Genomic DNA, 24,397 nt, shown 5'->3' on the forward strand with positions numbered 1-24,397 from the left:
TCATGGAATTCTTACACAATGTTGAATGTTATGGAAACACCGAAAAACAAAGGCTTTGCAATAATGGATTTGTAATGCAGATACCATCACTTGGCAGTAGCACAAATTGATCAATACAAGACTGAGTTTACAGGTGTGTGCGCTTGCTATTCATAACACGAATTCCGTTTGGATTGAAGAATGTACTGGTGATGTTCCAGCACCTGTTAAACAGAGTACTACCAGGCCTGAAACCAAGGCATTGTGTATGAGGATGCTGTGTTTTCAAAGGACATCCAGGAGCATTTAGCATAGTTACATATGTATTTGGTCAACTATGAACAGCACAAATTGGAGAAATGCCACTATGTGTTAAAGGAGGTGCACCTATTAGGCAATATTATTGGCCAGTATGGTTTGTAGACAGATCCTCGACTTTTACAAACTGCGTGGGAATTTCCTATACCTAATGAAGCGAGATACCTGCAGTTCTTTATGGGCATGGCTAAAACATTACCACAAATTTGTGCATAGCTTTGCAGAAATTAGGACACCCCTCATATATCTTCTGAAGAAGTGGGTAGTTTTCTTGAACAACACATTGTGAAGGAACCTTTATGTGGTTGAAGGACTTATTGAACACGGATACTATTCTTGGCGGATTACCAGAAGCAGCCTATACCACTGTGATGGCTTTGGTTTGTTTTGTTTTATCTTGTTTTAGGGTGCAAAAACAACTAGGGTCATACGTGCCCATGTCAGAACTATAGAACACTAAGACAAAGGGAGGAGTTAAAAATGACTACATGTTAATCTCAAAAGACAGAAGAGAAGACAGCTAAAACCAGGGACATATAGAAAGGTCTATAAAATATGCCATCGAGGAATGGAGGTCCTAAACTAAAAATTAAATGGCCTTCTGCCATATTGCTACAACGGGTAAAAAGTGAAACACTGTCGACAGCTAAGTCATTCACTAAAATGACTGATAACTCAGATAACAAACATAAATGAGAATGTAAGTGATTTAAAAAAGGGAATTCTGTCAGGAAATGGCAAACTGTCAAACGTTCAGGTCAATGACCACAAAGTGGTGGGAGAGCACAACTTAACAAACGGTGTAGGCTAAAAAGACAGTGCCAGATGCGCATCCTCACAGCGAGCGAGCCAAGACGAGGTTGTCCAAGCCACTGAGAGAGGCTTAATAACCCAGAACTTGTTCCCATGAAGGGAGGACCAGTGGTATGCCAAAGTGGTACCATCTGTTGACAGATGGCTACACAGAGACCGATGTGACCAGAAACCAACATAAACATCACATTGGCTCTATCAAGAGTGAGCAAGCGACAACTTTCATGGACACGTCGAACTAAGGGATGGATGGTGTACAGCAGAAAGTCAGAGCAGGTGACACAATGCAAAAGCCTGTGTCACTGGATGTACTGCGTCACCTGATGCAGGACGAAGATCTCTGCTGTAAATACTAAGCAGTGTTTCAGAAGCTGTTACTGAAATACATCAGTGCCGATGATGAAAGCACACCCGACACTACGGTCAGTCCAAGAGCCATCAGTATACAAAAAGGTACTATTGCGAAGGTCCTTGGGAAGGTCGTGAAACTAAAGGCGACAAAGAGAGGCTGGAGCAGGGTACTTAGGTAGCGAATGAAGGCCTAGGTGAACGTGGGCTGCCGCACGAAGCCAAGGTGGTGAAAGCCGCACATCAACCTGGAAAGTAGTATGGAGCGTGAAGTTAAGCTGCCAGAGCAAGAGCCAAAAGCGAACTCCAGGAGGTAACAGAGACATAATGGTGATCAAAGGAGTCACCGAAGAAGGAGGCATAGGTTTGGTAGCCACACATAGCAGACAAACGACATGCATATCTGCTGAGGAGAAAATCACAGTAGTTCGGCAGCTTCTGCATACAGATTTGCAACCGGGCTAGTGTAAAAGGCGCCAATGGCCAAATGGATGCGATGATGGTGGATAATGTTACATGGCGTAGGAGGAAAGGATGTGCAGATGCATAATCAAAACAACCATAGTTTAGTTTCAAACGGACAAGGGAACACTACAAACAGCGGAGGGTGGTACGATCTGCTCCCCAGGTGAGTGCCACTGAGGACACACAAGACACTGAGGAACCACATACAGCGGGCTTCCAAGTAAGACACATGGGAGGACCAAGAAAGTTTCCTGTCAAGCATGAGCCCCAGGAATTTCGTAGTTTCAATGAATGGAAGAGCAACAGGCCCTATATGTAAAGATGGTAGAAGAAACCAACTGCACCACCAGAAATTCATACAAATGGTTTTGTCAGAAGAAAAATGAAAGCCATTGTCAATGCATCGTGAATGAAGACGACCAAAACATCGCTGAAGATGCTGCTCAATGAGACACGGCACGGAGAACTGCATTATACGGCAAAACCGTCAACAAAAAGGGAGCTCCAGATGCCTGGGAAGAGACAGGCCATTATAGGTTTAATGGGAGAGTAAAGAGGGCAACGCTCAGGACGGAACCCTGAGACATACCATTTTCCTGCATAAAGGTGTCAGACAATGCAGACCCCACATGTACCTTGAAAACTGTCATTTAAAAATTTCTGAAGGAAATGGGGCAGGCAGGCAGCCACAGAAGCTCCATGAGTAGAGGGTACAGATCCTCTGGTATTCTATCCGTCCTCCAGTAGGTGTTGTAGGCTTTCTCCAAATTGGAAAACACGGAGCACAGTCTGGGATTTCCGCAGAAAACCATTCATGTCATGGGTGGATAAAAGGATGAGATGGTCAACTGCAGAATGGCGCACTCGAAATCTACACTGTGCAGTGGTTAGTAGATTGCGAGACTTGAGCCACCATACCATTACCTTGCAAATACAAATGGTGAGAGAAATGGGGCGGTAGCTAGAAGGGAGGTGTTTTTCCTTAATGGGTTTGGGTAGGGGTGTGACAGTGGATTCACGCCAGTGTCTGGGAAACGTGCCCTCTGCCCTGATGTGGTTGTACGTATGAAGCAGAAAGTGCTTGTCCGCAAGAGAAAGGTGTTACAACATCTGAATGTGAATGTTGTCTGGCCCTGAGAGCATGATCTAGCTCCCTCATACTAAAGGCAGCATTGTAGCATTCACGATTCTGAGAAGAGAAGGGTATCGCCCAAGCCTCCTCCACTCGTTTCCGATGGAGGAACGCAGGGTGATAGTGGATGGAGCTTGAAATCTCAAAAAAATAACGTCGAGAGATAGCAATAGGGTCCACTATGACATCGTCTTCTACTGTCAGGCCAGAAATTGGGGAACGGATCTCGGTCCCAGAGAGCTGTCAGAGGTTGGCCCAACTGACAGAAAGGAGAGTGGAGATGCTGAAAAGAACTACACTGTAGAATGCTATGACACTGTGCACGCAACTGTTTATAATGAATGCAGTTTGCCACTGCAGGATGAGAGTTAAAAACGCAGAGAGCACGTCTCTGCACGCGAATTGCACTGCGGCATGCATCAGTTCACCAAGGAACTGGGACACGGCTTGGTACAGAGGAAGTGCAAGAAATGAAATGTTCTGCAATGGTAAGGATAATGTTTGTAAGATATCTGAATGGTCATCACAACTTGGGAAATATTCTTCATCGAAGGTTGCCATGGAGGAGTAAAGCCTCCAGTCGGCCTTAGTAAGCTGCCATTTGAGTGTGCACGTAGGTGGGGTAGGATTCCGCAAACAGATAGCACATGGGAAATGGTTGCTCGAGTATGTGTCAGAGAGACCAGACCACTCAAGACGATGGGCAAGCTGGGCATTGCAGAAGGATAGGTCCAAATGGGAATAGGTGTGTGCGGAGTCTGGAAGGAATGAGGGTGTTCCTGTGTTAAGAGGTGAAGTAGCTGCCCAATAAGCTGGAGGAAGTCTGCCCTGATCAAATGATGGAGTGATGTAAAAGGTACCCGCCTTAGGTGATTGTTGTTCACACCTCAGGTCGCACCTCCCGAACACCTGACAGAGGAACCAATCGGGCAATGTGGGAAGGTAGCAGCTCAGGCAATCACCCCTCCCTGGTCCTGGCCTGTAACAGGGGGCATGTGTGAACCCAACATGTCAACCTGGGGCTGGGAATTGTGTGTCACCCAGTTACCTGTTAAGTGGCAGACGCAAGGGCTGACCTTCAGGAGCACACAGGGAGAAAGAAGAAAGAGAGGTACCTCAAACACCAAAGCAGAGGAAGGATACGAGAAAGTGAATGAAGAAAGAAAGAAGAAACGAAAAACAGTGGTTAAACTGTTCTGATGTCTGCCACTGAAAACGCAGAACACATTCTGGAAACACCCCAGACATGTTCTCCCAAGGGAAGAGAAAAAGAACAGCAAGAGGATAGACATGCAGCATGGTAGGGGAAAGATGCTCCAAAGGCTGGGGCCCTGTAGTAAGCAAATGCAAACTGTCAAAGGGTGGTGAACCCCTGCGGGTATATCATTGTGAGGCTAACAACCACACCTTAGGATACATGTTAAGTAAGAAGAATGTGGAACAGAGCACCTAACAGCCTATGCTCCTAGGCAGGTGAACAAGGATGGAAGAAACTTTTCTACCATGGAAAGCAAGATGCTACTTGTATGGTGTATGCTTCAAAGTAGTAACTGCTCATCCAGAATTAAAATGGCTTGTAACCCTGAAAGATTCAACTAGCTGCCCAATCTGAGGGGCCTTATGTCTCAGTGAATTTGATTTTGAACTTCAACTCTTGGTAATGCAGATGGTCGATTCGAAATGCATGCGCAATAGAATGTGTTGGTATTTCTGCACGTGTATGGTGAACTGCACAAGCTGCTAACTGAGACTGTCAACAATTCGCAATACAAACAGAGTTGTAGACTGGTGACAGGAAACTGTATTCAACCTAGCGTAGTCAATGTATAGTCGTTCCAGCAACTCTACACAATGAAATGTCGAAGCAGGTCTACAATCCTATCTTGGCAAAATACTGAAGACAGCTAGATCTGAATGCTCGATCACAGTAAACTATTAGTGGTGGGCCTGCAAGTGAGATTTAGAGCAACACAAGGACAAGCTTACCTTGCATGCAAAGGGCAGAACCTAATCATCAGACAATGGCTTCACAAAGATTACTGAAAGTTAGTCAACCACCTAAAATGAATAAATATGCACAAACCCCTTTGGCGAACCCCATGGGGAATCACTATGACTTGACCACTTTTTATTGATAATTATTGCCATCCCCAATCAGCAGGTTCAAACAGTGGCAAGGGCTGTGCTCAGTAGTTAGGCATGGGGTGGTCTCCTAACTGATTAACACGCCAATTTTATGTTGCAACTACCGATGGAGTTGTGCCATCTCCTGTGAATCTGGAACTTAATATACAAGCACATAACTTCTGCAAACTGACGGAAAAAACAAGCAGCTATTTAGAGCTTTAAATAAGATGCCAAGTCATTATGTTAACAGCCATTATAATGATTAGAATGCCTCATTGCCATATGTTATAATGGGCTATCACTCTGCAAAGTTCTCTACGGTTAATGAAACCGTGCCTTGGAGAGGTCATTTTAACTGTCTGTAGATTCATGACGAGATTTAAAGCAGTGTGGCACCAAGTTCATAAGACAATCACTAAAGCTACAGAAAGCCTGGAAGGAGCGCTATGAAAGTAAGCCAAATGATCAAAATTCCACAACAGTTAGTGGATAATGCTACATAGTTTATACACTCCTAGGGAAGGAAAAAAGAAAAGTTTACCACAAGATATGAGAGGCTCCCTGTCGGTAGCTGAAATGACATCTCTGGTTAATGTTAAACTACAGCTTCAGAGTTGTGCCACCCTGGTACACACGCAGCAATTTTGACCCTCAGAGGCGCAACGGTGGGCAACATGGGGGCAGCTCATTACATATGATGAAGCTATGGATTATTCTTGTATGACTAATGTGGAGGCAACATAGGACGATAGAATTCTTCCGTGAAGAGTAGAAGGTGGAATGCCGTGCGGCCACAATCTCCTTGATGGCTCAATAGTTTATTAGGGAGAGAGGTAGTCCACCAGATGTTACTCCATATCTGAGTGAGTAGAGGTCTTACCTGCACCTGCAAGTTCACAGTGAGGATTGTCAAAACAATCGATTGGTGAGTAACTGCTTATCTAGCCAAGTGATCGAGCAGTTCATTCCCTGAGACACATACACATTTTGGGAGCCAGAGAAAGGCGACTGAACAAGTATTACATGGACACAATTTCTCTCTCTCTCTATCTCTCTTTTTTTTTTTTTTTTGAATGAAGAGACTAATCCCGGTGCATAAAAGGATTTGAATGCAAATCTCACCACAACAAAAGGAATCAATGATCTCTATGACTGTTATGTCAGTTTTGCTTTCGTGGAAGCACAAAACGCAGAAGTAGGATGGCAGCCCATCAAGACGGAGGTGGGGCTTATTCCCTCACACTGTTCCTCTCCCCTCAGGTAGTATAAGTTCTCATTTATTTATGGTCGCGGCCGACTGCCACAATATACTGTCCACATAACAGTATGACTTAGCTCTAATAGAAGGTTGCAAATAGCAGCTGCCACAGGGTGACCAGAGTAACATCAATCAAGAGCATGGAGACTCATTGACTCACTATGAATCAAACCATTGTCAAGGGAGATATATTTATTAAAATGTAGAGCTCTGCTAATGGCTATCAGCTACAGCACATGTTTCCAGCAACAAAAGTTGTTTCTGACTGGGGAAGATGTAAAAGCATATGCATTTTCTGTCCATGGTTTTAGAACCAAGAATGTGAATGCTGGTAGCACTCTGACACTCTTGAAGAAGTGAGTGGAACAGAGGTCAAAAGGTGATGGGGGCAGCTGAAATTTTAGGTCCTTGCAATAAATTGATCCTAACTGAAAGTCTGTATAGTGAGCTAGGAGCAGTGAATGGGAATACAAGGGAACACATTGTTAGGGGAATAACTGAACATCCCAGAAGGAGGTCTCAGGGTGCATTTAAACCAAAAGTCCCAACTGAGACTGAGCATCAGATGTCAACCCCTACTGTATGAAAAAAAGAATCCGGCAAGTTAGATGACTAGGAAATTGCCATATGGTGACTATATAAGTGTGGAAGAGCCGATACCATTGGAATATAAGAATTAAGAACCTCAGTTTAGTGAAGAGCCTGCCTACAGGACTAGTCTGGAAGGCATCGGCGACCAGTCTTACTATATGATAATGTACTGGGTCCAAAAATTTCATAGTCCAAGGTGCCACTTATATATAAGCCTGGTAACTACAGTTCAGTGAAGATGATACCAAGGACCAATAAATATTAAGTAGAGTTGTATGATCTGCACTCCAAGAGGCGTTGGTGAGGAAGCAGAGAGCATTAAGCTTCCACATACAGCTAGTCTGATGTAGACAAATAAAGGGAAGCTATGTCAGTTTTTTTATCAAAGAGGAGTCTCAAAACCAGGACTGCACAACAGTGTCCAATTTTTGGGTACACACACAGTGCTCTAAGTCAAGATGAAATCAACATGCAATGATAGAAAGACATGACACCCATTTTCACAGGTGAAAATCAGAAGCCACTGGAAAGGGTATAAGAAAATTTGTTGTAAACTGTCCATCCCAGAGACCACACTGATAAGTGTACTGATAGCAACGTGGGTGATTAAGTGCAGTAGTATTTTCCTTATTGGGTGCTAATGGGTGTTTTCTGCGGTCACAGAGTCTAGACCATTATGTACAGAGAAGCGCGTTGCCACTGAGTTTTGCAACATACAGAGTGGAACTGTAGACAATGATATTATTGTAGATACTACATGGAATGTGTAAGATGTTGCTGATGTTCACAGCTGTGTTGCAGATGTTGTGGAGGAAGCAGTACAGATGCATAAGCAGGGTAACATAGGAAAAAGAAGAAGAGATATAGTAATCAGGCTGATAAGTCTGAATCTTTTGAGTGTATTCTTGAGGTTCAGAATGTTACAGTAGTGCAGGCACTATGTCACAGCCTAACAGAGCAAGCTGTGACAAATGCTGTAAGCTGCTTACCATGCAGCCACAGTCTGACATGACAGACAAGGATAACGTAGTGAAGAGTACGACAAAACCCTGAGAGTAAACTATCATGCCAAAGTTGACCTTCAGTGAGTCATGGAAAAATGTGAAGGAACAAAATTCCAGCTAGGGAAAGCTGTCAACAGCTGAGTACTGTCACAAGGTTCACCTGTCTTAAGCAATACATCAATTAAACTGTGAACAAAATCACTAAGACTTAATTCGTAAGATGTAGTGCTATTAGACACCAGGAAGTTGCTTTCAATGAACAGGAGTACCCAAGAGTCAAATAGTTTGAGAGAAATCCAGTCTTTGATGAGCATTACAGTGAGTGAGTTAAGGGACATTACTTGTCGACAAATGAATGTAGTAATATATGTGGTACAAGTGTGAGGGTAGTTTGGTGAATTGTTTTATAGGAAAGCTTAAGGGGAACTGTTGTAGGGCGAAGTTCTGACAATGTTCCTAAAAATGAGGTTAAAAACCCATCGTACTGACAAGGGAGGTGCCAAACAAAGGAGTTTAATGGTGTCAGACTGTACTGCTAAAGGCGATTTGTTAAGGATAAATTATTAAGACAAAGAATAATTCAATATTGTTCTAACTTGTAAGTGAATTGGAAAAGTAAAAGATGATGTGTGTGGACAGTATTAAGGAGAGGTAATGTAGCACCGCCCATATTTTTTGAATGTTGCCGCAGAAACTAACAGCTCAGCCGCAACAGTTGGACGCAGCTGGCATGTGCTGAAACATTGGCATGCCCACTGCATCACCAGGGTTGTTGAGTATACAGCACGAGGCGGACTACTGCACTGGTGAGCTGCCTCCTGGCCCTCCACTGCAACAGCCCTGGAGGGCAACGGAACAAGACTGGCACGGTACAGCTGCCCATGTTTCCATGCTGGAGCTGGAGCAGGAGCCTAGGTGTCACATGCTGTCACCCACAGGAGAGAGATCCATCACCAGTTGCTGGCATGTCCAGCAAGCGCAGCAGTCTTCAGGACTACTGGCTTCATTCGCATACCACTGTGTAAGATTCTAGCTTCTGGAGTAAGCTTTCCAGGGTACCAATACCACATAGCCGTCAGTTCACCACTGCCACATGCTGTGTGTGTGTGTGTGTGTGTGTGTGTGTGACTTTTGATGCTGTTTGTCTAAGCTACAAACAGCCTGCTCCCTCCATTGACTCACTTTGCACAGAAGTGGCTCTGCACCCATGTACCACTTCATGTGTATCAATTAATCACTGCTCAAAACAACCAGATTGGCATCAAACATTTATTTCAACGCATACACTGATACTGCAGGAACTACGACCACCAAGCTACCATGATGAGAACCTCATCATCGGCCACCATCTTGGTCCTGCTTTTGGCATGTGCAGTGTTGTTCTGCCATTGACGGAAAATCAGCCAAACCTCACGCTCATTTTCTTCTGCCTACAGCTCTGCACCAACACAGTCATAGTTCAGGAAAAGTCAGCATGAATGAATTAAAGCTGTGTCAGGTCAATGTGAATTATTTCATGTAAATAGTTCCCCATGAATCAGCCTCAATGAATAATTTGTGTACAGAAAGTTTTGGATCGTGGAGGAATGTTACAGCAAGATGGTGTAGCACATTTTCCACACCTTTTCCTCATGTTTCCTCACAGGTGATGGCAGCAGTAGTGCACTGACCGCTACCAGTATTAAAACTGCATTACAGCAAGCCATGAACTTTGTCATCGAATTAACATTGAGGCAACCATCAAAATGACACTGCCACCAACCGTAGCAAAACATACAGTCACTGAGATGCTATTCACATGCACACAGTCTGCCACCAGGGCACTGAGCTGCTCATCGGCTGGGCAGCCATTGTTTATTCCATCAACCACCAATTGTTATCAAGGTATGGAGTTTGGCATCAGCACTATGGTCGTAGACTATAACACTGGATGACCAGAACTGTGGCCATGACAACGAGCTGCCAGTGTCAACACTCTGCTCAAACTACAGTATAAGACACTGCCAACCTTCAGCTCCATGCTGGGCTGGCCCTCTGACTATCCACTACACCCGATGCTTTGCCACCACCATACTCCATGTGGTCCAGCTTACTATACCAGATCAAATTGCGGCACATGGGTGCCTTTTCGTCCCAGCACTTTTGGGTCCTATTGCTAGTCAAATAATTCAATACAGGTGCTGGAATCTTGCTGTATGGACCTTGATCATCCAAACTGCTATTCAAAATTGAAGCGCCTGGGAGGTGAGTAGCAATACCATCCTGATTTTTTTAAAAAAAACCACAGTTTCCCCACCTCCAGTTGTGGCCCTACAAACCCTGCCACTAATTAAATTTCTCAGTGCAACTTGCTTAACATTTGAATGATCAATAAGGCACATATGTTGTGTTTATTTTTGTTGTTGGACCTCACACCCATCATTGAATCGGGACATCACAAAAATCTTTAAAATTGGAGCACATGCATGCCCAGCACATGTGCCTAAGATACTTCAAGCTGGTTAGATTGAATCCCTTAAGTGTGGTAATCATATCGATTTGTAAAAATCCAACTCTGCAAGCTGTATTATGGTATGTAATAGTGGACACATTGAATAATATTCATTCCTCCTCCCTGCTCCAATCGCGAATGATGCACACGATGAATGACTGTCAGCAGAACTATGTGTGATGGTCCACCATCCACTGCAGAATGTTATCTACATAACTTGCGGAAATAATACTATGATAACCACTTAGGCAAGTAATATCCTTTGCAGGTTTCAAATAATGGAGTCACATGGGCTTGATCCACTCTATTTATGAATTAGTCATACTTCAGTATATTTAATTTCTTGATGAAAAGACCTTCTTAAAAGCCGGCTGATTATAAAAGACTGTGTACATAAAGTTCTATGAGAGACCTATTATTAATTTTGGTTGGAATTTTACTACACCCTAAAGAGTCTAAATTTCTCATTGACATTAATCCTAAACAGCACAATACATGACAAAGCACACACATTTTAAATTCATTAGGTACCTATTCCTGAAAAACAGAAAAATTATTTACTTATCACACACGCATTAAGTCACATCTTACCAGGAGACTTCCCCAGACATGGGATTGGTATTTTGAAATCAACTACACAGTGGGGCAGGTTCAGGTCCCAGGTATCACACTAAGTACCCACTCACACTGATAGACACTCGTTTATGAGCAATCAAGAAAAAAGTATTTCTCATGGTGTACTAGAGTTTGATAATAACTCAAAACTTCAAAACTGTGCCATTCTGTAGCGGTAAAGCTGCTTGGCTGGTGTGCTGAGGGTTGTGGGTTTAAGTACTGTTGGGTGCTATCTATTTTTTAGACCTTTATCAAAATGATTGTGATCATTATTTTTATTTCATTTTAACAACAATGAAAATTCCTGGATGGAATAATAAGTAAAATAAAAGCAACCATTAATCTATAGCTGACTGACATGTGGCATATAAAAACACTCAAAAGAATACAGTGCTTACACTAGCTTTCAAGCTCTCGCACTTTCTCTAGCAAAAGCACACATATTCACACAAGCAGCTGACAGGCATCCAAATGCTCACACCTGCAGCTGCAGGTATTTTCATGTTACGCCATTTCTCTTATTCAAAACATGCTGCAATATAATAATATACCTTTCACTTCCTTGCTCCCAGCCACATTTTCTTCCACAATTTGTGTAACGTTGACTGCCTGGCCCGCCTCTAAAACTCTTACTCTTTCCCGCAAACGTTCACATTCGACCTGGAGATTAGACAGCTCCTCTGTTCTCTTGTTATGCATTTCATCTGATGGATTTGACCTGTTAAGAGAAAAGATAAAGATAAAAATGAATCAGGAAAGAAAATATTTACCACCCGTCTTCGGTACTTCTTTTTATTTATCAAAGGGAGAATTGCTATTAAAATAAATAAATTATATAATAAACAGACGATCTGATGAGTGTCTTTAAGACATCATTCGTAAACTAGCACTGCAAGCCCTGGCTAGAAGTGGGAGAAGTAAGGAAAGTTACAGTTAAAATTCGTGCCAATGGTGAGGTCATTTGACCTGGAAGATGTGAGGTGCTGAGAATATATATATAGGGTTCTTATGGTTCTCATCACCTCAGGCTTAGACTGGACAAGGATGGGGAAGGAAATCAGCCATGCCCTTTTCAAAGGAATCGTTTGCCTTAATCGTCAACAGTAGTGCTGAGGTGGAGACACTGGCTCCCATCAGGTCACAGAAGTTAAGCACCATCAGGTGTGGCCAGTAGGCCTACTTGGATGGATGGCTGCCAGTACACAACGTGCTGTCGATAATGTACCCTTTGCCTTTATGGCAGAGGGAATAAGAGGGGTGGGAGCACGAAGTCCATGATCACCATTCTCTGTGCCAATATCCTAAATTAAATTCCAAACCTCTCCTCAGTGTGTCGTGAAGTGAGGGCACACGACACTGTTGATGGTGACCCATCCATCAGATGGGTATGTTAAGTTCAGTGGCCCCCTTGGAGCTCTTTGAGAGGAGTAGGCTATTGCCGGCACCAGGTTTCACCTTCTCCCTTCTCTTGTCCTCTCCAACATGAAGACCACACTACACCACCCAACGCTCGACACACACGCGCCGTCACTTTTCTGGAAGCTCGATACAGGAAAATGGAAACGACGACACAGAAATAAACGAGCAGGGGAGAAGAGCAGGAGCATTTCAGAAGAGTGTCAGAAGCCTGATACAGAGCAAGGATGTACCCCAAATCAGTAAAAAGGTTATAGACCGGTCATACTATGTCCCGATCTTGACATGTGCATCAGAAACCTGGGTTATGAAAGGAAGAGAGAAAAGCGAGGTACAAGCTAGTGAGATGAAATTCTTGAAAAACAGTATTGGAGTGACAAAGATAGATAGGTTATGAAATGAGAGGATCAGAGAGTTAATGAAGGTGGAACCACTACAGGAGGAGGTAGAGAAATCAAGCCTAAAATGGTTTGGACATGTTAAGGGAATGGAAAGAGAAGAGGATACCCTGGAGGATACACGAGGTGGAACTGGAAGGAAAGAGACCAAGAGGAAGACTGAGAGACAGATGGCTGAAAGGAGTAGAGCAATGCGTCCAGAAGAAAGGAGAAGAATGGACCGAGGTGAAGATGGAGAGATGGTGGCAAGATGGTGGAGAGGCCTATGTTCCCTACAGACCCGGCCAGAGGCTGGAAACTGTCCAAGATGATGAATGAATGAAAAAAAATCTAAAGCTGGGTGCTTTAATAGGGATGTAAATCTCACCTTTTCCAAATGAGAATCCAGTGACTTAAAACCAGTGTGCCATTTCACTTGTCATTGTGTCTTTTTCCTGTTAAGTCGACAATGTGATCTGCTGAGTCTTCATATTACTGATATGATACTCCAAAATCTCATTTCGATCGCAGTACACAATCATTGATGCAATGAATGTAAATTCTAATAGTTGTTCCAAAGCCATGACAAAGTCATGGAGGAGGAGAGCAATCATGGTGAACCATGTGTGCGGTCTGTAAAAAGCTGAACAGATCACAAGGTAATAAGTCACTACTGAATACAAAATGACTTTAATGGATCAATAAAATGATTTTGTATTCAGTTAATGACTTAATACCTCATAACTGACTCCACTTGCTACAGAATCTGTATATCTAGTGTTTCAAAATCTTAAACTTGGCTGCGACACAGTAACTGTGTAAATCTGAAGAGGCTGAAAAGTCAGCCAATTTTTTTGCAACTGGCTGGCTGATTTGTCAACCTCTTCATATATCTAGTAGTTGTGTTCCTGGTGTTGGGGAACGTAAGAATATCTTCCATGAGAAGGAAATACCCAGCTCTGGATGCTCATATAATTTTCAAGACAAACAAAATAATTTATCTTGATAAGTTTTCAAATAATGTTAGGGAGATGAAACCAGGATATCCGGGTATCACAGTGACCTACAGAAAAAAAGTGGGAGTAATGCCAAATTTTGCTTTGAAATAATAAAATTAAACTACTTTCAAATTATACACATTAAGAAGACATAAAAACGTTGAGGTTCGCCGATGACATTGTAATTCTGTCAGAGACAGCAAAGGACTTGGAAGAGCAGTTGAACGGAATGGATAGTGTCTTGAGAGGAGGATATAAGATGAACATCAACAAAAGCAAAACGAGGATAATGGAATGTAGTCGAATTAAGTCGGGTGATGCTGAGGGAATTAGATTAGGAAATGAGACACTTAAAGTAGGAAATGAGTTTTGCTATTTAGGGAGCAAAATAACTGATGATGGTCGAAGTAGAGAGGATATAAAATGTAGACTGGCAATGGCAAGGAAAGCGTTTCTGAAGAAGAGAAATTTGTTAACATCGAGTATAGATTTAAGTGTCAGGAAGTCGTTTCTGAAAGTATTTATATGGAGTGTAGCCATGTATGGAAGTGAAACATGGACGATAAACAGTTAAGACAAGAAGAGAATAGAAGCTTTCGAAATGTGGTGCTACAGAAGAATGCTGAAGTTTAGATGGGTAGATCACATAACTAATGAGGTGGTGTTGAGTAGGATTGGGGAGAAGAGGAGTTTGTGGCACAACTTGACAAGAAGAAGGGACCGGCTGGTGGGACATGTTCTGAGCCATCAAGGGATCACAAATTTAGCATTGGAGGGCAGCGTGGAAGGTAAAAATCGTAGAGGGAGACCAAGAGGTGAATACACTAAGCAGATTCAGAAGGATGTAGGTTACAGTAAGTACTGAGAGATGAAGAAGCTTGCACAGGATAGAGTAGCATGGAGAGCTGCATCAAACCAGTCTCAGGACTGAAGACGACAACAACGACAACAACAACAACAACAACAACAAATAAATAGTTGAAAGGGTCTTCTTATAGTCTGAGAAATGTATTTCATTGTATAATCTACAACATAATGTAACTCATACAGTTGACACAATGAGTCATCAGCAAGTGCATATGCCCCTGGCCTCAGTCTCCACTAGCCGCTGATCCGAATCCACTTCCATCCATGCCCCATGACCCTGAATTCACCTATCCTTCACTCACAGTCCTTCCCTCCCCCGCCCAGTTCACTCCTTCATGTCCATTGTGTGCCAGGCACAACTCACCCTGTCTATGGCCAAATGACCTCATCAGTGCCACACACCTATCACATGAGCACGCAGCTTTTCACACTGAGCTTTCAGCTGCCCTTCCCCCCCTCCTTCATGCCTTCACCCACTCCATCTGACAACTACTCACCCCAGTCAGCTTCCAGAGCCAGCCCAATGTAGTCGGCAGCGGCAATGTACCCACAAAAGCTTGTGTGTGTACCTATGTATTCTGTTAGCTCTCAAGAAGGTAATGATAGTTTAAAAGCAAACAATCTTTGGCAACTAGGTTGATTACTTCAAATCCGTGAGCAAAGTGGGATAAGAATATTCTATTAAACTATCTTATATTCATGCAGCAACTCATTCTATAATGTTTTAGTGCCATTCATCCAAATAAAGAAAATTGTTAGGAGTATCTAATTAGAATGAGGCTAACCTTTTAATAGCTTACGGAGAAAAAATTTACATTTATGTCACTGTGTAACACCACAACCCCTTGGGATCCTGTATGCTATTCCAATCCCATCTTCATTCTCTCGAAGAGGGCATATATATAATAATAATAATAGTAATTTACACTAATTTAAACTGCTGTTTTGACATTGTTTACAATGAGCCTCATCAGTATATAGAATGAAGGAAACATGCTGGATTAAAAACTAATGTACCACCATAATTGACACACAATACAAACTTCAGGCACATGGGACAAATAATTTTGCTATTGTAATTATGGAGTAATTATTAATTAAAGTTTGGATATTTCCAAGTCATAGAGAGACAGCTATTTTTATGTTTTTAAGCCATAAAATTGTTTGTATTTCTAATAAAAAATATGACACAATGATTTTTCAGTCAGAATAAACATACTTATGATGTAATTGGTGTTAGATAATAGAACTGTAATTACGACCATACAGAATGGTAAAATTTTACTCGTTCAAAATTTAATTAATTGAATCTAGGCCTTTCATTCAATAACACTAATTGCTCTGACCATCTGAAAATGATAGGATGATTTTCGTTTAAGTAAATAAATTGTATATGCAAAATAATGAAATATATTGTTGCAATGATAAAACATGTAATTTATAGTCTTAATAGAAACAGACGCCTTCCTGTCTTTGTATGAAATTATTCACTTTTATTCCATGTAAATTTCTATGTAATTTGGGAAGATGTATGCAAAAACTTTAATTGTATAAAACCAAAATTCAGTATGTAACTATGACAGTAATAGTTTAAAACCCTATATATATATATATATAGGCAATTTGTACGCTGCCAAAGCTGTCTCAGGTAAATCTTACTTCAGTCTTAGACCAAATATTGTGTGAACAGACTTTTTAAGTTTTATGTTTGGCACCGAACATCTAGTGTGTGAAATAAAATCTATTGTCAACATGAAACACTGAAACTTATTCAAATTATTGCATAAATTCCATGTGATGATGCAGTAACGACAAAATGAACCTATGGCATCATCAAGATGTAGCACCCCGGATTACGCAAGATATGTACACATTTGGTGGAGAATATATGTATTAAAACATGGTTACTATACATTGTTTTTCTTGTGTTAAACAACAATACAGATCCCAAATTTCAACACAAAAACATTTTTGCCACATTTTACTACAACTGTAAACAGCTACTTAATTTTCTATACTAAGCAGTCTTCAGAGCCGATGAAAATTCTTATCACATTTCATCTATCTGAAATGTAACTAACAAATTTCCTTAGTTTTGATTCACATGTCTTGTATTGGGAGAAATTATGTTGCACTTACCTTAAATGCAACACCTTTGTTGTCATTGGATTGAAGTCACCCTTAAGAGCTCTGTATTCAAGTTCTATCTCAAGCTCATCTCTCCGTTTCTGTAGAGCTTCTTTTTCCTTCTTCAGAGATTCACATTCACTTTCAAGTTTTTGCAATTTGACTGAAAGTTGCCCACCACCTATAAAGAGAGATATTCAGATTCTCTCAGCTGGCTGATTCATGGTTTACAGCTGTATTTATCACATCTCAAATGGAAGTTAGTAAGGAATAAGGTGCTTTATGGCAAAATGATTAATATAAATATGAATTTTGCATTCTCAGAACATTGTCAATTTTTAAGCGGAGGTATGTGTGTATGTGTGTGGGGAGGTGTAGGAAGCAGTGGGGGGACGACGGGGACAGTAGGGGAGAGGAGAGGAGAGGGGGGGAGAGGAGGGGCCAGTAGGGGAGAGAGGGGGCCAGTAGGGGAGAGAGGGGGGGCAGTAGGGGAGAGAGGGGGGCAGTAGGGGGGAGAGGGGGGCAGTAGGGGGGAGAGGGGGGCAGTAGGGGGGAGAGGGGGGCAGTAGGGGGGAGAGGGGGGCAGTAGGGGGGAGAGGGGGGCAGTAGGGGGGAGAGGGGGGCAGTAGGGGGGAGAGGGGGGCAGTAGGGGGGAGAGGGGGGCAGTAGGGGGGAGAGGGGGGCAGTAGGGGGGAGAGGGGGGCAGTAGGGGGGAGAGGGGGGCAGTAGGGGGGAGAGGGGGGCAGTAGGGGGGAGAGGGGGGCAGTAGGGGGGAGAGGGGGGCAGTAGGGGGGAGAGGGGGGCAGTAGGGGGGAGAGGGGGGCAGTAGGGGGGAGAGGGGGGCAGTAGGGGGGAGAGGGGGGCAGTAGGGGGGAGAGGGGGGCAGTAGGGGGGAGAGGGGGGCAGTAGGGGAGATGGGGGCAGTAGGGGAGATGGGGGCAGTAGGGGAGATGGGGGGCAGTAGGGGAGATGGGGGGCAGTAGGGGAGATGGGGGGCAGTAGGGGAGGAGGGGGGCAGTAGGGGAGGAGGGGGGCAGTAGGGGAGAGGGGGGCAGTAGGGGAGAGGGGGGCAGTAGGGGAGAGGGGGGCAGTAGGGGAGAGAGGGGGCAGTAGGGGAGAGAGGGGGCAGTAGGGGAGAGAGGGGGCAGTAGGGGAGAGAGGGGGCAGGAGGGGAGAGAGGGGGCAGGAGGGCAGAGAGGGGGCAGGAGGGCAGAGAGGGGGCAGGAGGGCAGAGAGGGGGCAGGAGGGCAGAGAGGGGGCAGGAGGGCAGAGAGGGGGCAGGAGGGGAGAGAGAGGGGAGCAGGAGGGGAGAGAGAGGGGAGCAGGAGGGGAGAGAGAACAAAATATAAATGGATTTTTACCTTAATCTTTACTCAATGCAAGAGACAATTATGAAATTATTCAGTTGCACACTACATTAACTGCCCAGAAACAAGTTCATTGTCAATATACAAACTCCAATAAATTTCAAACACGGAAATTTTTTTGGTCTGCTTCAGTAAGTACACCTTTTTAAAAAAACTTTGTTAAAACTTGAGTCTTCAAACTATTTATTATAATATCCACAGATTAACAGAGGATGTTCTACAGATTTGTGGCTTCTAGCTGTTGAGCACAGCTGGACATAAACTCAGCGATTAAGTTCCGAATAGAACATGAGAGGTCTTGGCTGATGGTAGCTAGCACCCTGTACTATCAGTAGACAAGTTAACTGAGATTGCTGTTATGGCTGTGCAAACTATTCCACTTTGGCACCATGATGGCACTAATGTTTGCTCTTATTGAAGTTATTAGCTATGACACCACAACACACTGCATGTCTTTTGTACTGACAGCAGCAACTACTACAGTAACATAATAGTGATGATTGCACTATAACAAATTGGAATGTAATTCCATCTTCAGTACACACAAATCAGTTAATGATTGTGACACCATGTTTTGTTGGAATATGGTATGATTTCATTAAGCTGAACACCCGGAAGACACCTAGATATGTAATACATCAGGAAAGTATTGCATCAGATATATGTCTCTTATCCCATTAAGATGGATAAATTACACAACAATTTTGTTGAGGTTTTGCAATCACACAATTGTTTCAAAACTTGAAAAGTAGTTTTGCAGCACTAACCACATTAAATAATAGGATACTTTTCCCACTCGTTAGGGAGAGAGAATTTATCGTAGTAATAAATGGCTTGATGGACACTATGTGATCAAAAGTATCCGGACACCTGGCTGAAAATGACTAACAAGTTCATGGCGCCCTCCATCGGTAATGCTAGAATTCAATATGGTGTTGACCCACCCTTAGCCTTGGTGACAGCTTCCATTCTCGCAGGCATACATTCATTTGGGTGCTGGAAGGTTTCTTGGGGAATGACAGCCCATTCTCCTGATGTCAGCCTGTGTGGCCTAGCACAAAGTTGGTGTTCCAAAACATCCCAAAGGTGTTCTATAGGATTCAGGTCAGAACTCTGCAGGCCAGTCCATTACAGCAATGTTACTGTCGTGTAACCACTCCGCCACAGGTCGTGCATTATGAACAGGTGCTCGATCGTGCTGAAAGATGCAGTCGCCATCCACAAATTGCTCTTCAACAGTGGGAAGCAAGAAGGTGCTTAAAACATCAATGTAGGCCTATGCCATGATAGTGTCATACAAAATAACAAGGGAGGCAAGCCCCCTCTATGAAAACACGACCACACCTCCGAATTTTACTGTTGGCACTACACACGCTGGCACATAACGTTCACCGGATATTCACCATACCCACACCCTGCTACTGGATGTGTGTACCATGATTCATCACTCCACACAATATTTTTTCCATTTTTCAAGTGTCCACTGTTTACGCTTCTTACACTAAGTGAGGCGTCGTTTGGCATTTACCGATGTGATGCGTGGCTTGTGAGCAGCCGCTCGACCATGAAATCAAAGGTTTCTCACCTCCCACCTAACTGTCATATCACTTGCAGTGGATCCTGATGCAGTTTGGAATTCCTGTGTGATGGCTTGGATATCTGTTTGTCTATTACATAGTATGAACCCTCTTCAATTGTCAGCGGTCTCTGTCAGCCAACAGATGAGGTCGGCCTGTACACTTTTGCGCTATACTCATCCCTTCACATTTCCACTTCACTATCACATCGGAAACAGTGGACCTAGCTTTGTTTAGGAGTGTGGAAATCTTGTGTACAGACATATGACACAAGTGACACCCAGTCACCTGACCATGTTTGAAGTCTGGAGTTCTGCGGAGCACCCCATTCTACTCTCTCACAATGTCTAATGACTACTAAGGTCGCTGATATGGAGTACCTGGCAGTAGGTGGCAGCACAATGCACCTAATATGAAAAACATACGTTATTAGGAGTGTCCGGATACTTTTGACACATAGTGTAAATAGGAAGCATTTATCTCCACTGCACCCCAGGTTGTCTTCCAATAGGTATTGTTCTTTCTACCTGAACTGTATCTGTCAGCTATACCTCGAATTCCATCTAATGAAAGTAGTACTGGTCAACCATTCTGCTCCCTTGAAACTTATATTCATGTAGTTATAATGAATCTTAACCCATAGTCTTTTCCTCTCTACATCTAATGTTCCCCAACCTGTTGGATAATAATGTAATAAATTTAATAGTTTCACGTCTCTGAGAGCCTAGCCCAAAATTTTTTAAATCAAAGCTGAAGCAGAGGAAGTAAGTTCTGGGAAAACATAACAGATAGTAATACTAAGATTGGCATAGGAAGTTATCTACAAGTATTTCCATAATGAGTTTGATGATCTATAACAAATCAGTGATTCAGTGAAGGAAGGAAGGACGGAAGGAAAGAAGGTAAGAAGTAAGATTAGTGTTTAACATGCGAGGATGCAAAGCGATGTAACTGCAATTCTTTCAAAAAAGAAATAAATAATCAGTGACAAAAATAATAATTAAGGTAATGAGGTAATAAAGAAAATGTTCAACAGCAGGTGATTCAAGTCTGCAATCAGATGGAACTCAGTTTAGCACAAGGTGTATAATAGACACAACAAATTCTCATGGTTTTCTACTGTGACTCTTCACTGCGGGTGAATTTATACTCATCTAAATCTAATTGCAAGTACAGTATATCAATACCTTCCATTAACTTGCATTCAGTATTTAATTCACCTGGTCTGGGTCAGTGTATACTGGTCTACTGACAACTGTATTTTAAATTAAATTATACTTCAATATAAATAACAATAAATAAATCTCTGGTATTATGACCAATAAAAACATCAAAAACAACTGCATTTACACAGATAAGTATTATTATGCAACGTTAAAGTGAAGAATGTGCCAATAAGCAGTTAAAGAACAGCACCAAACTGATCATTAGTGGATACATGACTTTTGGACATGAAGAGTAAAAGCATACCTCCCCCATCCTGAAAATTTGCCACTTCTGCTTCTAATCTTTCTACAAGGTCTTTGTAGCCATCAAGAGTCTTTTGTAGTACTTCTATTCTGTTTGCCTGTTGTTGGGTCCGAGACATCGTTGAAGGAGATGCACAAAAGGTAAGTTCATTTTCATAACTATCCAGCTGTGATCTGTAACTGTCCCTTTCCTGAAATAAACTTTTTGTGTTTATTACAAAGGAAGAAACATGTATAACTCAAAATTAAAATTCTTTTAAGTAACAAAATTTACACAATTCAATCAAACACAAAAAAATGAGGAACAGCATAATAAAAAGAGAAATAGAGTCAATGACAATAGTCAATGATGAAGGGAATGTCTTTTTCAATGAATGAAACAATGACCTTGACTTTCTGTCAAATCGTCACTAGCTGGCTTACCAAATTAAAAACTGTTCGGATGCAAGGTAAGAGTGTTGCTTGATTTTCTTAGTCATGTTTCTCTCTGCCCCGAATAACAAAATTTTCTGATCACTCAGGATCCCCAAAAATCTAGTAATTACGAGTCTGAGATATATAGAGGACAGAGGGGAACCAAAGATACTTTCACTCAAACGTCCAGGTCACGAGTAGTTGGTGGTACACCGGAGCATTGGGTGAAGAGGGCAGAGTTTCCATTTGTCATGAAGTGGCATTGTAATGAATCCTATGAATCAGAGAATGAACCACTGTGCTGCGTCCTATGTGGACATGACAACCAGCAAGCTATCTGTCTGCATGAATGGTCACCGACGAACTGTGGCCAAGAAACAAGTGCCCACCCTGTTGCTGTGCATGCTGCCAAACATGACATCCTTCCAGAATGAGATTTTCACTCTGCAGTGGAGTGCCCACTGATATGAAACTTCCTGGCAGATTAGAACTGTGTGCCACACCGAGACTCGAACTCAGGACTTTCACCTTTCGTGGACAAGTGCTCTACCATAGGTTCGCAGAAGAGCTTCTGTGAAGTTTGGAAGATAGGAGATGAGCTACTGGCAGAAGTAAAGCTGTGAGGATGGGTTGTGAGTCGTGCTTCGGCAGCTCAGATGGTAGAGCAGTTGCCTGTGAAAGGCATAGGTCCCGAGTTCGAGTCTCAGTCCGGCACACAGTTTTAATCTGCCAGGAAGTTTCATGACATCCTTCCAACCATCACCAGCTTTTCTGAAATGTGCATGTGGGAACTTTTCCTGCAATATACCCCACGTTCCCGTAACCCTCCTGGCCTCAACCTTCATTAGTCATTGTCCTCTCCCATCCAGATCCTTCTCTGTTCCCATTCCAGCACTACACAGCCCTCTTTCCTCCATCACACCCAGTTTTTTTACTTCTCTCCTTTTTTGCTAACTCCCACCCCCACCCCACCTCTCCACTGCCCTCTGCCTAACCTCCCAACTGCACATAGATGCCCTACCCTCTTTCCACCTCATTCCTGTGTGCTCCCAACAGCATGTCACTGTCTGCCACACCTACCATACCATCACTCCTCCTTACCCCCACCCAGTCGCCACTCCCATCACGTGCTGATGCTGCCACTCGCAGTGTGGCCTCAGTTGCCTGAGACTGCAGTCATGTGTGGGAGTTGTGTTTGCCTGAGTGTATATGTGGGTGTCTGTCATCTAATTTTGACAAAAGCCTTAGTGGCTGAAAGCTATATTTGTGACAGTCCTTGTGTAGTGCCTATCTGTGACTCAGTATGGTGAGTGGCAATTTCCCTCTTCACAGTATTGTTACATTCCATCCTGGATTTTCCACTGTTAGAGAATATGAAGAACATCACTTTGCCTCTGGCTGGAAATGTCTTAACTTCTGAGGAACACCTACTGGGATTCAGAGTTGAGTTGACAACTCTGAGGCAAGCAAGATGGTTTTTGACATACTCTTGTAGAAAAAAAAAGTCACTGCTTTGGTAAAAACAGTAAATTATGTGAATGTTACAAAGTCAATAAAAATATTACAGTAACATTCAGAGTTAAAAACTCACTTTTAAAGAAATCCTACTTTTAACAACTATTCCTGTCTGTGCTGGTGAAACTCCCATATGAACTATTTTATTCCTCCCTATATTTAATGAACCCCACTTTAAGAAAAAGTGGTCTTCTAAGGAATAAACAGAAAAGATTCTGCAAATTAAAATCCAGTTTTATGCAATTCCTAACATGTCCAAGGGAGTGTCATGCAATAAGAGTAAAAGGTAATTGATTCTTTGAGTCAGCCTGTACCTAGATCATTGTCTTTTCGTCAACAATTCCATTTCCCTTGTAATGATGCCAGAAAATGTGTCAAATTGATCAGAAAGCAATTTCTGCCCTTCATATCATGTGGCCTTGGTCATATGATCTGATGTCACAGTAACTGAATCTATGAAGTGCGAGCTGAGAAGTGTAGTTGTTTAATGTCAAATTCATCAATTTACTTCAGTAGAGTTATGACCTGCAAACATAGAAAGCTAACAATTTAGCAAAACCTGATCATCATCCACAATGTTGAAGATAAATGTAACAAAAAACTTTTCAACATGATTTGGCACAGTCTTCACTGTGCAGCATATTCAAAAGAAAGGAGCAATCTTACTTGCCGATCCTAGTGCTTTGTTTGGATCCAAAAGGAAGAACATTCACATGTCAATGTTCAATGATGTGGAATTTTTTATTTTATTTTTTTTTCTACGGTGTCAAGGAACGAGATGTGGCAGCATTCTTATAAATGGGAATATATGGCAATAGCACATGAAATTTCCCTGAAGAAAACAATCAACTATTTTTGATTTTTAGATAAAGGGTATATATAAGACACCTTTACTTTGGTGTATTGGCGTATATTTCCAATTTTGTTTTTGTAATGAGTATAACCCACCCACTACATTATTACACTTCGCCTCCCATGGCTGTTATCAGAAACCCATCGTGACATTGCAGTAAACAAGTACAGTAGTGACAAAGGAAAACAAATCACATTGTGAATGATTTCAGGAGAGTTGTGCATTACTATCGTCAAGTGGTTCAGTGTGCTCTTGTGAACTACCATGATAAAAACT

At 42.5% G+C, this 24,397-nt stretch overlaps 1 protein-coding gene across 1 annotated transcript in view; it reads right to left on the minus strand.

Moving 5' to 3' along the window:
• The window catches only part of LOC124622027 (mitotic spindle assembly checkpoint protein MAD1), a 104,011-nt gene that overhangs the window by 10,124 nt on the left and 69,490 nt on the right, over nucleotides 1-24,397 (minus strand). Inside the window, exons 8-10 of the mRNA XM_047147583.1 lie at nucleotides 21,341-21,530; nucleotides 16,939-17,107; nucleotides 11,693-11,859 (exon numbers count right to left, since the gene is read on the minus strand). Coding sequence (XP_047003539.1) covers nucleotides 11,693-11,859; nucleotides 16,939-17,107; nucleotides 21,341-21,530 — 526 coding nt within the window. The remainder of the gene's footprint in view (nucleotides 1-11,692; nucleotides 11,860-16,938; nucleotides 17,108-21,340; nucleotides 21,531-24,397) is intronic.

This window comes from Schistocerca americana, chromosome 7 (genome assembly GCF_021461395.2).
Source record: "Schistocerca americana isolate TAMUIC-IGC-003095 chromosome 7, iqSchAmer2.1, whole genome shotgun sequence".
Lineage (NCBI taxonomy): Eukaryota > Metazoa > Arthropoda > Insecta > Orthoptera > Acrididae > Schistocerca > Schistocerca americana.